The sequence below is a fragment of the Vespa crabro genome, chromosome 10 (assembly GCF_910589235.1).
Source record: "Vespa crabro chromosome 10, iyVesCrab1.2, whole genome shotgun sequence".
NCBI classification, from domain to species: Eukaryota; Metazoa; Arthropoda; class Insecta; order Hymenoptera; family Vespidae; genus Vespa; species Vespa crabro.
In genome coordinates this window covers 6717368-6736991 of record NC_060964.1, presented here as the reverse complement: position 1 = coordinate 6736991, position 19624 = coordinate 6717368, and the positions used below count along the sequence as shown (strand labels likewise).

The following is a 19624-nucleotide window of genomic DNA, read 5'->3' as shown; positions in this document are numbered from 1 at the left end:
AACGAAAAAAAGGGGAGAAAAAAGAAGAAAATTATCACCGGCAGCAATTCATATCCATGATCTTTTTTTTTTCTTTTTCTTTTCTTTCTTTTTTGTTTCCTCTTTTTTCTTTTTAACGATTACATATTTTAACAGAACTGGTTCGAGAATTATTTATATGGTAATAATAAAATTTTACTCGTTAATAGATTTGCCTTGTGTATTTATTTATTTGTTTATTTGTTTGTTTGTTTATTTTTCTTTTTTTTTTCTTTCTTTCTTTTATCGATTAACTCTTAACTCCTCCATCAAATAACATCGTATTCATTTAAAATTTGATGAATTCTCTCTCTCTCTCTCTCATGTATAATTTTCACGACTAAAAGTTCCTATCAAATTCACTCCCTTCCCTCCCCCTCCCTCCCACCCTCCTCTCGTCCAAAACGTCAAGCTATTCGACTAACATGGACAATGGCCTCAGCGAAGTATATACACATTCTATCGCATCAACAATTATATTCCATCGAATGAGTTTCAATCGAATTATGGGTGAAATGTGCGTTCAAAGTAAACAAAACGATGCTCCCAATGAAATTCTATATTCTAAGCCATTCGTGTGGAATACGAGCGTATTATTAACCCGTCTTTCCATGATTTTCCATACAATTATATGCATGTAAATTTAATAAATATAATTCTGTAAATGTTCAAATGTGTTAGAGTAATTATGAAAAATCATTGTAATATTCTTTGGGAATAAAATTATTTTTTGAAATTGAAATTGAAAGTAATTCTTTGTCGATTACAATTTTTATAATTTTTATAATATTAATAAAAAAAAAAAAAAAAAAAAATTATATATATGTATATATATAGACTCGAAATTATCTTTGAAATAATATAATAAATAATATGAAAAGAAATAATATATATATATATATATATATATATATATTATTTATATTTAATATGTATATTATATAATATGAAATAAAATCATATCAGATATAATAAAATAATATAAAAAGATATAATATACAATTATATGAAATAAAAAATAAAAAAGAGATACCGATTAATGAAGGACGTGGGCGTAGAGTAGCCTAACTGCAGTCGCGATCTGATAACTTTTTCCTGTACGCTGACCATCCTGGAACTTCGTGAGCTTTGATGTACTCTTGTTGTTCTAATCACTTGATAACAATGATGTTGAGTTTGTTGGGAACATCCCGACAGCGATCTATCGCTATCTCGTTGTTCTATCATGGTGAACATGATAATAATAATAATAATGATGATGATGATAATAATACTACCACTACTACTACTAATAATAATAATAATAATATTAATAATTTTAATCTATCACTTTTTCACAGCACAACTACAATTACACTTGACTTTTTTTTCATCACCATCTTTTCTTCTTCCTCTTTCTCCTTTCTCACCATTATTCAGAGATTGTCTTTATCGGTGTATATTCTTCGCCATTGTTAATTCCCATCGATGATATCACAGTATTATTATTTTTGTTTTTTTTTTTCTTTGGTTTCACAGAATCATCCCGCATAGACACATAGACGCACACACACACACATATACGTATCTCGAAAATTGTCCTGTTCAGTTAAGATACATTTCGGTATCCAACGCAGACTTATTGTTATTGTTGTTCTTCCTATTGTTGTATTCTTTTTTCAAAAAATATTTTTTTTATTATTTTTTTTTTCTTTTTTCTTTCTTTTATAGAGTTCTGGAAATCGTTTCGAGAGAAAGAGAAAGAGAGAGGAGAGAGAGAGAGAGAGAGAGAGAGAAAGAGAGAGGGAGATTTTGTTTCATATAAAAACTTTAAGTTCGATTTTATTCATTTTGAATTTATATTTTTTAAATGATTTAATTATATGAAAAAAAAAAAAAAAATAAATAAATAAATAAAAAAATAAATAAATATATAGGAGAAATTGCAAAAATCTTTTTATATCGTTTTATAATATAATGAAATAAATACGATGGGAAAGCATGCGAACGGAAGCACGCGAATTTGAAAAATAAAAATGTCGCGAGCTCTTTCACCTAATTTCAATAGATATATTATCGTATGACATATATATATATATATATATATATATATATATATATATATATATATATATATTAGATAGAAATACACACGTATATGTATATGAGTGGATTTAAGTATTATACAAAGTTAACTATCAACACGATTTCGCTTGTTCTTCTTTTCCATTCGATACGACTCGGCAACTCGAATCGTTACGACTTTCTAACGATGTACGATTAATATGCACACGCTTTGAAATGCTTCGATGACGATGACGACGACGTCGTTTCGATATGGTTGTTTAATCGCAAACGCAAATCCCGATAACTTTTTCGATGTTTTGATTTTCGAACAAATTTCAATGAGCTATATATACTCGTGTGTGTGTGTGTGTTCTGTGTTTATGTGTATGGTTCATTTTTCTTTTTGATACGCGATAATTTTCTATTAATTAATTTTGAAATAAAATAAAAATAAAAATAATGAAGAAAAGAAAAGAAAAGAAAAGAAAAATTACATAACATAAAAGTTATATTTACTAGTTGTGCGATAATGAAAAAAAGAATTATAATATTATATTATGCTCGTTTCGAGAATTGTTTTTTTACAAAAAAAGAAAAAAAAAAAAAAAGGAAAAAAGAAAAAAAGTTTTTTCACCAGCCTGTCAAAAAGAACATTTAACTCTAGCAATCTAGAAATGTTTGAATCGTATTGTACTATACCGTACTCTGATATACTGTATATTATACTATACTATATTATAGTATATTTTAATATAGAGTATGTTAAATACTCTAATACAAAGTACATTATATATATCAATATAATATATTCTAATATAGAATATATTATATATCACATAATATATAATATAATCTATTCTAATATATATCATATTCTAATACACCGTACATTATACTATACTGTATACTATATTATATTCCAGTAAATAAAATATATTATAATACACTCTAATACAGAGTACATTATATACTATAATAATAATAATACATTATACAATCTATCTCAGTATACCGTACTATAATATACTTATTATACCATACTAATATAATCCTAATATATTCTATAGCATACATTATAACAAATCAAAATTATTGAATGAAAAATAATAATAATTCGTCGTCAATGAAATAAATTATGACGATACAAAATATATACCATTTTAAACATATATACATATACTTATATATATATATATATACATATATTTATTTATTTATGATAGAAATAAATTTGGTAGTTTATCTTATTCGATTAAATGATAAATTTAATGGCTAACGTAGAATTGTATACAATACCCGTTAGAATGACTTTTGATTTAGATTTTCTAATTGCATTAACCGTAACTTGACGTGAATGTTAAACGTCGATCGACGTTTGGATATTAAAAGTTAGCACGAATATTCTATTATTGCTGATTTCTCTGACGTTCTCTTGATTACGTAAACGGTTTTATGGAACCCGCAATATGTTCAGTGATTGCCGTCTACCATTATTCCCTTTCTTCTTTTATATATATATATATATATGTATATATATACAATATATATATATATTTTTTTTTTTTTTGAACGATCGTTTACACTCGAGTTAGGGTCAAGACAATTTAAAAAGGTGCGACAACCAAATTGCGACCGGAAAAGTTTATGATCGTTGAAAACGGACGTGTCGAGGTGGTATCCTCGAAAGAGGGGGATATATACTACCGTTTGTTCTTGTTTAGCTCGTTCGGTATTGGGGACGCGCACGTTCGGAAAAAATCAAAGACAATGAATAATAATGAACGTACACGTTTCGAATATCACTCCATTCAATCGTCCCTTTCTCCTTTAACTTTTAAACTATTTACATCTTTTTTTTCTTTTTTTTTTTTTTTTACCAGTTTACACTTTGAAATATATTTCAGATTTTTACTTAGATTTTTTTTTTGACATACGTCAAATTTTACCCTCTTGTTAACTATTGAATTTAAATAAAACGAAGATTTACATTATACAATTTCCTAATGAAACGTTTATTTTCTTTTCCTTTTTTCTTTTTCTTCTTTTTCTTTTTCTTTTTCTTTTTTTTTTTTTTTTATGTGTAACATCACATTTTTTTCGTTTGTTTTCATTATCAATATGGATTTAATACGTTTTTTTTCTATTATTATTATTATTATTATTATTATTATTATTATTATTAATTTTTTCAGTATTAATTATTAAGGTTAACGTTGAGAATTTAATAAATAAATAAATAGAAATAATAATAATAATAATAATAATAATAATAATAATAATATTTGCAATTTTTATCTTCATCGTTAATTATTAGATTTAAGAATTTCATTTTTTTTTTTTTTATACTCAATTTTATATTGAAATCTTTATATATATATATATTAGTCCATTTTGTTTTAAATCAATAAATTCATTTTAATAATATAGATTTATACGTTTATTTTTAATATTATATTAATTAAAGACAAAATAGAGAATTTAAAGAAAAGACAAAATAAATAAATAAATAAATAAATAGAATATTTATAATTTATCTATATAACTTCAAGCATGAAATTTGATATCGCACAATTTACATAATATTAATATATATATATATATATATATATATATATATGTATATATATGTATGTATGTATGTTATATACGTATTCTTTGATATTGTATACAAATTCGTCGAGCAAAAATCAATAATACCTTAAGTAAATAAAAATCGATAGAATTCTATTGTACAGTGTTATGTGGTATACTGTTATATATCATGAATTCTCTCTGCCAATTATATTATATAATTCAGGTTCAATAAACGAGACATTTGTAGACGAATAGATTTAAAAAAAAAAAAAAAAAAAAAAAAGAAAAAAAAATAAAAGAAAAAAAGAACGCAGAAAGAGAAAATGGAATAAAAAATAATAGAAAAAAAAAAGAAAAAAGAAAGAAACTAACATAATAAAGATATAAAATAAACAAATAAAGATATAAATCAAATCGTTCGTTCGTTCGTTCGTTCGTTCGTTTGTTTGTCCAATATATAAAGAACGAAACACAACATAGAGTAAAAATTTATAGGATATCATAACTCGATCTCTTTCTCTCTGTCTCTCTCTCTCTCTCTCCCTCTTTCTCTCTCTTTCTGTTTCACTATTCCTTCCTAATGCAAATATTTGTTCAAAAAATATTTAAGAAAAACGCACGTAGTATCAATTATATCGACGTACCATTTATAAACATTACATTAATTTTCTAATATCATTATAGTCAACTTCTATTGTAAACACAAGAAATGTTATTTCTCGTTAATCGATATCAGTATGCGTTCATTTTACTTCCGTAATATGAATGTTCAAATAATCTTAGTGATTACGTGGCAAACAAAGAGATTATTATTTACGTAACTTCTATATATATATAATATAAAGCTTTGTTTGTTACGCGCGAAATGAAAATAATATTCTTTTTTATCATTTTTTTTTTCTTTTTTTTTTTTCTGTATTTATTCTTCTTAGTTCACGTTTTCAACTTTTATTTTTAACTATCGTACTTTAAATTCATCATAAAAATAATTATCGTAAAACATTATACTATATTATATATTATAATGCTAGTATTACATTTACATTGTATTGCATTAATACATGTAATACTGTATTATTATACAGTAAAATAAATTACAGTATAGCAGTATAATATGTGTTATAGTATATCAGTATGATACAATTGTATTAATATTTATGTTATATGAGAAAAAAATTTTGTTCACGTTTCTTTGTCAGACAAAAGAAAAAGATTGGGGTTATAGAGAGTCAGGCAAAAAAGAACAAAAAAAAAAGTAATAAAAAAGTATAAAATAAAATTAAAAAATGTCGAACGTAAAAATCCTTTTCTTCTTCTTTTTTTCTTTCTTTGCTCTCTTTTTTTTTTTTTTCTAGAAATGGTCGTTTAAGAAAAGAAGAAAAAAGAAGAAAATGAGGAAGAAGAAGAAGAAGAAGAAGAAGAAAATGAAAAAGAAATCGTTTCTGAAGATTCAATGAACATTCGATATCCATCTCGATTTCCTAAAACGTCTATTTTTCCTTGATATCATCCATCCCAGTCTGCCTCCCTCCCTCCCCACTCTTCAATCCTTCTCACTTACCCCCGACCGACCGCTACCCACCGATCGTATTGGGATATTCTCTCGTTTCTTTTTTTCTTTTCTTTTCTTTTCTTTTTCTTTCCGACACGTCAGCTCGCCCGAAAATACTAATATCCGGTAAGAGGCTAAGTTTAAAAACTAATTTCTCGGTTCTGCGACGCGACATACGAACACTAATATATCTCTCTCTCTTTCTCTCTCTCTCTCTCACTCTCTCTCTCTCTCTCTCTCTCTAATACCGATTTAAATCACCAAGAAGAAGATAAGATGAAGAGGATGATGAAGAGAAGGAGGAGGTGAAGGTGGAGGTGGAAGAGAAGGAAGAGGAGGAAGTAGAGGTAAAAGAATAGAGGGTGGAGATGAAGGTGGGGATGGTGGTGGGGGTGGTATATGAAGAAGACAGAACGTTTAAAAATAAAAGATAGAGAGAGAGAGAGAGGGAGAGATTAAAAAAAAATACCTTGACGTATGTAAGTATATATATATATATATATATATATATATATATATATATCACGATAAACACAAACTGATTCACGATCAAGACTCGACTGTGTACTTACTCGACTACTCGTCGTCGTACATAAGTACGTACTGTTTGCCGTTAGCTTCGATACCATAATGGAACTGTCAAAGTCGAATGAAAGGTAGGGCAATGTCCCTCCCCACTATCATTCACTCAACCCCTTACCTCAGCCCCTTCTTACCAACAAACGCACCATTTCAACGGCGCATATGTACATACATACATGCATACATGCATGCACACATGCATACAAACATACATACATACATACATACGTACATACATATGTATATACATATACACATGCATTATATATATATATATATATATATATATATATATATACACATTGTTAACGTGCATATGTATATGTATATATATATATATATATATATCACTTGTGTCTTCACGAGTCATTCCAAAGAGTCGTAACGCGACTCGTTACCAAAATGGAGTTCGATATTCGGCCAAACGGAAGTTTCCTATGTATTATTGAATCCTCACGTTCTCGGACATGACGATGCCTTTCCGTGTTTGGCGCACTAACGCAAGATTTCTTGTCTTGTCTTTTCTTTTTTTTTTTTCTTTTTTTATTTTATTACTTTTATTCCTTTCGAAGGATTTCTTCGGGTAGATTTAAGTTTCTTTCTTTTCTTTCTTTCTTTCTTTTTTTTTCTTTTATGGTATGCGTTTCTCTAGTTTTTATCTTCTCCTTTTTTTTTGTCATATTCGAATCAATAAATGAATCAATAAATAAATTAATAAACGAAATGAAAAATAAAAAAGAAAAATTTAAGTTCTATCAATTTTATATGTGTATATGTGTATATATATATTTTTTTATAATAATAATAATAATAATAATAATAATAATAATAATAATAATGATGATTTGTTAAGTTTTGAATTTTACAAAATTTTGATTAGATACAAATATTTCGATATATTATTTATTTTAAAAAAGAAAAAAGAACTAAACGATACGAAGAAGAAAATCGTGTGAGAAAATTGGAAAAATGTGTTGAAAGGATTAAATGAATGTTTTCGAATGTTCAAATCAGGTCTGGTCTCGGCAATTAAATCGTTTCATTTTTATAATCGTTCATGGAGTTAGAATAGTAACGGTGAATTAAAATATTCGTCGTTATAATTAAATCGCGATTAATTAAGATCGCTTAATTTCAGCACGCGTGTAATAAATTATTCGTTTGACTTTCCATTATATTCGTTAACTACTTTCCATGTTAATTGGTAATAATAAGATGTGGAGGATCCATAGATCATTTAATTACACGAAAGTTCATGATCATTTTGATTTGAAAATTCTTCAAAAATAGAGAGAGAGAGAGAAAGAGAGAGAGAGAGAGAGAGAGAAAGAGAGAGAGAGAGAGAGAGAGAGAGAGAGAGAGAGAGAAATTAAGAGCTTCGCGTATTTTTGTTCATTGAAAAATTTTAATTTTTCTTTTCCTGTTTCATTTTTTTTTCTATTTTTTCTACTTTTTTTTTTGCGTTTCATGCTTCGTCACAAAACGACGCAGAAAATGATTTAAAATGTAAGTACGACGAACGTGTCTTACGTAAAAAAAAGATCGGGTCAAAAGTTCCTAGACAATTATAAAAAAAAAAAATCAATTACATCTTTCTTCTAATGACGTTTTGGATTGATAATTAAATTTGCAATTTTTATAAAATTACTTAGTTCAACTTGTATGAGTTTTATAATCTGAAAGAAAAAGGAAATGAAAGAGAAAAATATTAATTTAAAAAGTTTCGAAGAAGAGTAATACATTTTTGCAAAATAAATCTAGAAACTTTTTGTCCATTTAATAACTTTAATACATATATATATATATATATACGGCTGATCAAAAGTTTTTGCGTGGGCCAAATGTTTCTAGGTCATTTAAAAAAATCGATTACCTCGTTTTCAAGAACTTTTTTTTTTTTTTTTTTTTTTTTTTTTTTTTTTCAAGAGTTCGTATGTTGCAATTTTATGAACTAGATTTGTAGTTTTCCAATTTGTTATAAAAAAGAAAAAAGAAAAAAGAAAAAAAAAAAATCAGATTAAATAATCTCAAAAAAAGTGTATCCAAATGATATTCAAAATCACGTAAGAACTTTTCTATCAATTAGAAACTTTTGAAGTCGACCCTTTACATACATATAGATCTTTTTACTAAAAACAAAGAAAGAAAAAAAGAAAACAAAAAAATATAGAAAATAAAACAGAAAATTTGTTTTAAATAAATTAAATTAAATTAAACAAAGAAATATATATGCATACATTGTATTATTATTAAGTAAATAAAAAAGATTCTTTTTAATATTTTAAATAAATTAAATAAATAAATAAATAGGTATGAATATATATATATATATATACATAAAATAAAAAAAATAAAAAAAAAGGATTTCGTAACAAACGTGAGTGAAATCTTTAAAGAAATCATCATTGATATAACGGCATATATGTACACACACACACATACACACACACAAATATATATATATATATATATATATATATATATATATATACTTCTTTTTTGTTTGTAAAAGACAACGATAGAGAAAACGAATCCCTTTTCAAATCGTTCGATTAAATGAATTCACTTCATAATTATAAATATTAAACGTTTGATAACGCATAGGTAATCTAATTCGTTCTCGTAGTCGTAGACTTATAACGGTGCATTTAGAAATTGTTAACATCGTTGCACGATGTTGCGTTACTCTTCTATGCGTATTTACGAGTTAACCATTTGATACTACAAGTATATGAATGCATGCATGCATACATACACATACTATAAGGGACTTTATCAGTATGATAGAAATGCAGGTCGCGTGCGTCGTGGTGTTTTCTGACGATGACACATTCGTTCGAACGAATAAAGAGAGGGAAAGAGAGAGAGAGAGAGAGAGAAAGAGAGAGAAAGAAAAAAAAAAGAAAAAAAAAATGAAAGGAAAAGAAAAAGAAAAAAAAATTTTGCCTTATTTTTCTACTCCTTTGTCTCCGCTATCACTCAATACTATTCACCCCTCCTCAATCCCCCTCGCTATTATCCCCACCACGTTACCACTTATTCCTTTTCTTTCTTTCTTTTTTTGTTTTTGTTTTTTTCTTCTTCTTCTTCTTTTTCTCTTTTTTTTTTCCTTTTTTTTTTATATTTTTTTTTTTTTTTTTTTTTTTTTATACGTGACTACTGCGTAGATCGATTAAAATATAGATCTGTGTTTAGATAATATAACATTAACGATTACGTTAATACGGTATTATAAACATTATTTCCTGCATCTGATAAAAGATATTTTCTAATGATAATATTATTACGTTGATTTATCGATCAGAATTTCTTCCGATATGGGTCTGGATTAGTTTAAATATAATTGTACGTTTTAAAAATAGAATTATAAATATTAATATTCATTGATAAGCGTTCTTGTGATTTTTAAAAATATTTTATATGTGAGCAAAGAATACATACATACATACATACATATATATATATTGAGTTAAAAAAAAAATTATATATATACATATATATATATTATCAATATTTATTATAATATATATATATATATAAAATATATTAAATATAAAATATTTAATTAAAACTAACTCAACAACAGATTTAAATATTTCGAGGTGTTTTAACTATTGTGGAGAAAAAAAAAATCTATGCAAAAAATCTATAACACTAAAACCTATAATTACTATATGACAGAATTAAAAAACGAAAAGAGAAACGAAAAAGAACAAATAAATAGATGGATAAATAAAAAAAAAAAAGGTAAAAAGAAAAAAAAAAAAGTAAAAAAAGAATTTCGTAACAAACGTGCCATGGAATTTTTTAAAGAAATTACCATTGATATAACGGTAAATTTTCAATTGAAATTTTTCGAAATACTAACAAAAATTATATCAAAATGCTATATGATACAAACACATATATACGTATATATATACATATGTACATATATATATATATATATATATAAGTATTTATATAGTTATTTATGTATATATGTAGATATATCGTGACATTAAAACGCGTGAAAGTGTAACTAGTTAAACTCGTGGTGGGCAATATCATTTTTCTATTTACAGTTCATTTGCTGACACCATTTCGCGGGTATACGTTGCCGAAAAAAGAATAAAGCAAAAAAAAAAAGAAAAAGAAAAAAAAAAGAAAGAAAAAAGGAAAAAAGACAGAAAGAAAGAAAGGAAAAATAAGGATAATTATTGAGAAAGAATACGAGAGAAAAAAAGTCTATCGAATAGGAGCAATGATATTTCTGTTTTTCTTTCTTTCGTGTTCTTTCTCTTTACTTTTTCCTTTTCTTTCTTTTTCTTTCCATTTTTTTTTTATTTTTTTTTTTTTTTTTAGATCGCGAATGATTTTATTTCTTACAAAAATTCGATTATTTCTAACGTTATCTTCGAGCAAATTTTATATAATAGCATAAATTCTCTAAACATACGCGTGATTTACGATAAAAGAAAAATTTAATGTAAAAACATAAAATTTACATACCAAATTTATATATTTATATTATTTTACATATTTATATATTTATATTTTATATATTCATATGTTATATTTATTTATATTTTATATATTTATATATTTATATTATTTATATAAAAATTTTATATAATACTAATAAGTATTATATAAAATTTTTATATTACATTAATATATAATAATTTTTTTTTTTTCATTATAATCCAATTTTCATCGATTATAATATTCTAATTATTTATATATATATATATATAAATATATAAAAGCATACAAATTAAATAAAATCTACTGCGTTTTACACGTATTATGTATACGTACTTACACATACCCATATATATATATGTGTGTGTGTGTGTGTGTGTGTGTGTGTGTGTGTGTGTAAGTATCCACGAGTAATATAATTAAAAAAAAATCGATAGAATCGGATAAAAACGAAGATTTGGTAAAAACAACTACGATTATAATATACGTAATCATACACCTATAGGAAGTTTCATATTTGTAGAAAAAGTATATTCCGAAATTAACATAAAAAAAAAAAAAAAAAAAAATAAAGAAGAAGAAAAAGAAACAAAAAAGAAAAAAAAAATCCACACCATTTGCCACGTTATCGTATATTGAAATGTAAATGTCAGATATATTGGCAAGGTTCTGTATTACATAATACACAAGTATGGAAGAAAACAAGTATGGCAATACATTATTACTAATATATATATATATATATATATATATATATATATATACACACACACACACACATACGTTTACTTTTTATAATATACGTAACGTTTGCAAATTTTCTTTTTACACTTATATGTTCTTTTCCTTCTTTTATTTCTTTTCTTGTCTTTTCTTTTCTTTTCTTTTTTTCTTTAGTGTAACCTCGTAACGATCTCGAACCGTACGATCGTTAAAATAATAAATAATAATAATAATAATAATAATAATAATAATAATAATAATAATAATAATTATTATTATTATTATTATTATTATTATTATTATTATTATTATGATTGTTATTATAAATATTATTAAAATGTTTTTCCTTTTTTTTTTCTTTTCCTTTTTCTTTTTTTATTTTTTTTCTTTCGTGCGATGTTATCGTAACATGTGTAACGATGCGACAAAAATTCAATTATACATAAACGACCGTCCGGTTTTTCGCAATCACGCGAATTTATTATTAAAATGCGATTTAATTTCGAAGATAGAGAGAGAGAGAGAGAGAGAGAGAGAGAGAGAGAGAGAGGGAGAGAGAGACAGAGAAAAAAAAGAAAAAGAAAAAAATAATGAATGTTTCGCTTTAATCACACGTTAGCATTGATTTATTCGCAATTATTAATCAATATTAATTATTAAACGTCAGCATGACGTTCTTATTACGTCGACCAATCATTCGTAGTCGGGTGACGATTAATTTTTACGGGACATCGGAACGCATACAAATATTTTACAAAAGTTTCTCTATTTATGCATATTCATGTATTACTATGACTTTAATATTGGATGTATTTTAATCTTCTTTTTTTCTTTTCTTTTTCTTATCTTTTCTTTCGAACGTTAATATTTATGAAAAAGAGAGAAAAAAAAAAGTGGAACACGATGCCATTTATAAACTTATATAAATAGTATATAAAAGTTACATTGTTTTTATATCTCCATCAAAAAGAGAGAGAGAGAGAGAGAGAGAGAGAGAGAGAGAGGAAAGTCGAATATTTAAAAAAAAATAAATATAATTATTCGTGTGTCTTAAACATAAAGTCTCACATTCTCTTTTAATTACTATTATTATTATTATTATTATTATTATTATTATTATTATTATTATTTCTAAATATATAACGATTAATTTTCGGGACACCTTGTATATCTCTTACACCCCCCACCCGCGTTGAAGATTTTGATCTTTAGATATCTTTCGTGGAGAGACAAAAAAAAAAAAGATCTTCAAGAAACAGGGAAAATAAAATTCAGAGAAATCACGATGAACATGTATGATTGATCGAATATAAACATGTCGTGTTACAAAAAAAGAGAAAAAAAAAAAATAGAAAAAAAAGAAGAAGAGGAACAAAAAAGAAAAACAAAAGACCGTATGATTACTTTGACTATCAAAATCAAAGATATACGAGAGAAGAGACAACAAGCGATGACTATCCATTAATATACGTATACGTATTTATCTAATCTCTTAACTACTTAAACGAACGATCATAAATCTGTCATACGTATTTCCGATTAAATGCTATTCTCTATAGTAATAAAACGTTAATTACCGATGACATAGCGCATTCGATTGTCTGGAAAGTCCGTGCCATTTCTTAAGTTCTTTTTTTCCTCCGATTTTTTTCTTTTTTTTTTTCTCTCTTTTTTTTTTCTTTTTTTCTTTTTTTTACATCTTCGTCTTATAATGTATATTTATAAGACGTATTTATAATATATGTTTATGTGTATATTATTTATATATCTACCTATGTTATACTGTTTTTAATAATGCATTTAGTTTTTGGTCAAAAAAAAAAAAAAAAAAAAAAAGGAGGGAGTGAGTGTGTTAGAACACGAAGTGTCATTCTACACGGTCGAATCAAAAGTCCCTAGATAGTTTTTCTTTTCTTCATCTTTCTTTTTTTTTTTCTTTTTATTCTTTCTTAAATCAATTCGGTCTTCTTCCTCGAGACGTATCAAGATTCTAATTAGTTCTAATTAGATTAGCAATTATTTTTTTATTTTTTTCTTTTTCTACAATCTACGAAAGGTGGTTGTATAATCTGATAAGAAATAAAATAAATTAGTTGATTTCAAATGTCTTGAAAGAAAAAAAAAAAGGAAATGAAAAAAAGAAAAAAGAAAAGAAACAAAAAAAAAAAAAAAAACAAAAAAAAAAATTAAATTGGCATTTAACCACGTTGCTTAGTGACCTAGTGACTTCTGATCCAACCTGTAGAAATGTTCTTTTTCTCTCTCTCTCTCTCTCTCTCTCTCTCTTTCTGTTCTCTCCCCCTCCCCCACCCTCTCTCTCTCTCTCTTTACCGTCTACCTCAGAAATTGAGCGATTCATTATAATTTTTGTCGTCACGAACTAACTTCTCGGATAAGAGCTAATATTAGATAACTAGATTCACGAAGAGAGATAGATAGATAGATAGATAGAGAGAGAGAGAGAGAGAGAGAGAAAGAGATAGGTAAAGGTGGGGTAGAGTTGAAGCGTGTAATTTGAAAGTAAAATTCGAGCGTCGTTTTCCAACGAAACGAAACGAGAAAATAGAATCCTCTTGATCAGCTCTAATCTACGATATCCTTTTGAATCCGTGGGAATCGTTAGAAATAATAAAAAAATATTCAGAGGTTCTCATTCTACTTTTATTCAATTAACAAAATCCAAGAAGCAAAACGAACAAAATTGTTTTACAAATTCTATCGCAATTTAATGTATTACCTATATAGAAGATATATACGTATATATATATATATATATATACATGAACATACATATATATATATATATGTATATGTATGTATGTATATATAATTACATATGTAACTATAGGTAAATAGATAGTAGAACGAACCTAGCAAGATGTTTGATTTGCCTCTAGCAAAAGTAAAAGTTACTGATCGGGAGAAAGCTTCTAATCTCTTCTTTCTCTCTCTATCTTTGTGTCTATCTCTCTCTCTCTCTCTCTTTCCCTTATATACACACCCAAATCTACACGCACATATATGTATATGTACAGAGTGTCCCGATGAAAAATGTCGACCATGCATCATTACGAAATCTAGTAAACTTTTTTTTTGGTTCTTTTTTTTTTTTTTCTTTTTTTCAATAAATCACCGAGACAAATATTTCGACGTTGATTCATCTTAATTTTGATCAATCTCCTGAGGAAGGGGAGGGGGCGAGGAAGTAACAAAAATCTTAGAAATCTTAAACGATGATAGAGTGAGAAAGAGAGAGAGAGAGAGAGAGAGAGAGAGAGAGTAGTCAATCAACAAGTATGTATATTGTTTTTAAAGCACTTTTAATTATCTTTGCAATTATTATACTTATTAATGATAATGTTATCATTTTATCGAGTTAGGTTTTACAAATTTTTAACATACGATAAAGCAATGATAATTTTGTTTCAATCTACTAACTTCTCTAACGCATTTTCTCGGATCGAGAAATTATGGACTAAGAATTAAAAAAAAACAAATTATATATATATATATATATATATATATATATATATATATATATATATATATATATATATAACATCGTTCTAAAGATAATCGATAGACCTTTCAAACGATATGACCTAGTTGACCCTTGTTGACACTTGAGATTTTTCTCACCCTTACTGGATCATTTCAAAATTATTTAAGTTTATTATAACGAATTGTCCAACGTGCAAATTAAAATAAAATAAAATATAAAATGAAATGTCGATTCGTTTAGGATGTTCTTATTAAATAGAGAAGGGAAAAAAAAACAGAGAGAAACAAAAATCATTTCAAGTAATAATCCTAATGAATACTTTTTGTTTGGACACTCTGTATATATAAGTATATATATATATATATATATATATATATATATATATATATACATACGTACATATATACATACATACATACGTATGTATGGTTATAAAGGCGCCTAAGGACAAGTATGAGTACACACACGTACACAAACACACACACGTATTTATATATGCCTCAAGCGAGAAATTAGCCCGTGTCGTTCGTTGCCCCTGTCAAAGGTTATAACCCGATTGAAACTCTTGCGCCACTACTACCACCATCATAACCACCATCACCACCACAGTCACTCTTTTCTGCAAAATTCGATTAAGTCAGACCGACGAGAAAGAGAGTGTATGTGTGTGAGAAAGAGTAAGAGAGAGAGGGGGGGGGAGAGAAATATCGATCTAAGATTACTACCTAATATTTTCATTATCAATATAAAATTTTTATTTTCTTTTTTTTGTTCGCGATAGTTTTTTTTTTTTTTTTTTTTTTTTTTTAACAAATGTAATCCTACAATAGATCGATTTTTATTAACTAATTATTACATTTTATGTTAATAATGATTTTATGCGTTAAAAATATTTCACTCTCTCTCTCTCTCTCTCTTTTTTTCCTCTTTTTATTGAATTTCGAATGTGACGATCACTATGATATTTAGATAATAGAAATTTTATTTGTCCTTGATATAATTTAGAATGTTTCCAGGCTGTAATCAAGTATTTCATAGGAAACGATAATAAGAATTTATTTCTTTCTTAAATTGACCGTGATATATAAAATTTTGCTCGCTTTAAATGCGAATTAAATCGTTCATAAGAGAAAGGAAAAAAAAATAAAATAAAATAAAATAAAATAAAATAAATAAAATTCTTTCTAATTTCGACGATCATTTGTATCATTTATTTTTCTAGATCTAATTATTGTCGACAAAGTTTTTATAAAGTCGGATATAAAATTAGTTTTACACTTAGCGTGAAAAAAAGAAAAAAAAAAAAAAAAAAGAAAAAAAAAAAAGATTTACACAATAATTTTCCTCGAATACGAGTGATCAACTATGATTTAATAGATAAAGTTAATTTTAATAAGGATCTAATTAAAATTTTTTAAACGTGATTAAAATTTTTAAACGTGATTAAAATTTTTAAACGTGATTAAAAGATTTACATAAAAGGGAAGATCTATCAATTTTGAATAAGTATAAAAAGTAAATAAATTAATAAATAGATAAATGTATACATATACATAGACATACACGCATACATGTATCTATATGAAAATAGAGAAAGAACATTTCGTTTTCTAAAATTTTCAAGAACACGATCATGTTTTCAGGAACGTTCAAGTTCGCTTAGGCGATAAGTCACACTCTAATAAGTTGAGCTTGGCTCAGTTCACGAACTCGGAACATACTATCGAACTATAACGTAATAATACTCATGCACGCGAACGGATTTCCATGAAAACGGTGTCGATGCTTGGATATATATATATATGTGTGTGTGTGTACGTAAAGACATACATACATACATAAATACAATGTACATATTTATCCATATATATATATATACATACACACACACACACACACATCTATTTATGAAAAAGTTCCTCCTAGATGATTTTAAAAATCAGTTAATACTTCTTCGAGATGCATTAGGCTTGCAGTTAGGTTTATATAGTTTTATAATCTGATTAAAAAGAAAAGAAAAGAAAAGAAAAGGAAAAAAGAAAAAAATTAATTCGAGACATTTAATTAATTCGAAAAAATGTAATTAATTTTTCTAATCATTCCTAAACTTTTCTTTCAACTATTCATATACAAAACACACAAACACACACATACGCACATATACATACATACATACATACATACTCGCGTGAGCGTTCCTGTAAATATATATATATATATATATATATATATATATATATATATATATCTTTTTTTTTCTTTTTCTTTCTCCTTTTTATTTTTTCGTTTGTTTCTTTTTCGTTCTTTAATTGCGAGATTGAAAACGTGACGAGTAATCAATAGCGAGAGGAGCCGACCAACCACAAGTCGATTTCTAACCGGAGTGTCAACTAACGAGTTTCTCTTCGGTGCTTCGTTGTGGATTCTCGAAAGCCTACAAGTACACGCCTATTTGTTTATCGAGTTACCTTGCGAAGACCGACAATCCATTGAAAAAAACGAAGAAGAAGAAAAAAAGAGAAAAGATAAAAAGAGAGAGAGAGAGAGAGAGAGAAAGAGAGAATGAGAAAGAGATAGATGAGCATTTGAAGGATTTTAACGATTCCCCCTTTTGTATTCCTCCTTTACTAAATCCTCTCGTGAACTCCCTAGGATACCCTAGGATAACGATTTTTAGCTGACACTAATGAGATTTAGATACTTAGGATTTACTACGAAATGATTTTGTTCCTTTTCTAATTCATTGAGGTTATTAGACCCTTTAGAATATAGGAATTCAATATATATACGTGTATATGTGTATATATGTATATATATATATTTATTTCTTTTTTTTTTTTTGAGATGCTTTTTCTATGGTAGAAATTTATCTGAAAGATACGAGTGAAATATTTCTTAAAGATCCCACTGAAATTATTTTGTGTTTTTTCTTTTTTTTTTTTGTTCAGATGATTAATAACACTTAGATACTTAGAATTTATTATTAGACGATTTGTTCGTTCTCTAATTCGTAAGGGTCGGTGACCCCTTTCGAATATATTTTCTTTATTTTTAAGAATCATTTTTATTATGGTAGAACCATTCGAGTATGTACATCTATGAATTCTTTTTTATTGTATATATATATATATATATTTTTTTTTTTCTTTTTTTGGTTTTTTGTTAATAATTAAAAGGACAGATATATAGAATTTATTATCAATAGATTCGTTTCTTTTCTAATTCGAAGAATTTTATCCTTTGATAAAAAATTCATTCGCTCACTCGTTATCCATGATAAAAATATTTTTTATTTTTTATATAAAATTATTTGAAGAATGTATGTATGTTTGTATGTATGTATGTATGTATGCATTTATTTATGCATGTATATATATATATACAGACATATAAATGTATATATAAGTATGTATGTCTCGTTAAAACTCGAGAAAGAGAATTTCTCTTTACCGTAATAACGTTAATGTTCCTCTTCACTCAACACAGAGACGACGTTCGATGCATTTTCAACGAGAAAAATATTAGCCTATGTTAATTTTCGATGTTCCCTATGGTTCATCATGTATTCACCCTTTTACCTAACTTTTTCATCCTTCCAAAGGGTTACTCGTCATTTGCTTTATCATTTTCATAGACACATTTTAACGTAGATATAAAAAAAAGTTAGATACATACACACACACACACACACACACGGACATAGATTTATATATATTTTTAATTCATATAACAATTCTAAAATATATAATTATTTTTATTAAATATATATATATATATATAATAAAAATTAAATAAATATTAAATTATAATAAAAATTAAATTTGTATATATATACAAATTAATTTTTTATTTTTTAATATGGTATAGATTATCTCTGGTTGGATAGATCACTATAATTGACGTATCTCTCTCTCTCTCTCTCTCTCTCTCTCTCTCTCTCTCTCTCTCTCTCTCTCTCTCTCTCTCTCTCTCTTTCTGTGTATGTGTGTATATAAACCTAAAATAATATATACATATATACTTTGATGAAGATATTAATCAGGATTATCACGAATAAATCATAAATATTTAATTGATAATGACAGATTATATTTACTTGATACTATAAAAGAAAGAAAAAAAAAAAAAAAGAAAAAAAAATATCCATAAAAAAAAAGAAGAAG

General features: G+C 26.1%; 1 protein-coding gene across 2 annotated transcripts in view; it reads right to left on the bottom strand.

The window, feature by feature from the left end:
- Positions 1-19624, bottom strand: part of LOC124427613 (IQ motif and SEC7 domain-containing protein 1) — a 117465-nt gene that overhangs the window by 25836 nt on the left and 72005 nt on the right. The window contains exon 2 of one of the 2 annotated variants that reach the window (XM_046970748.1): positions 1052-1670. The exons of the other annotated variant lie outside the window; for it this stretch is intronic. Coding sequence (XP_046826704.1) covers positions 1052-1254 — 203 coding nt within the window. The 5' untranslated portion in view covers positions 1255-1670. The remainder of the gene's footprint in view (positions 1-1051; positions 1671-19624) is intronic. 2 annotated transcript variants of the gene reach the window in all.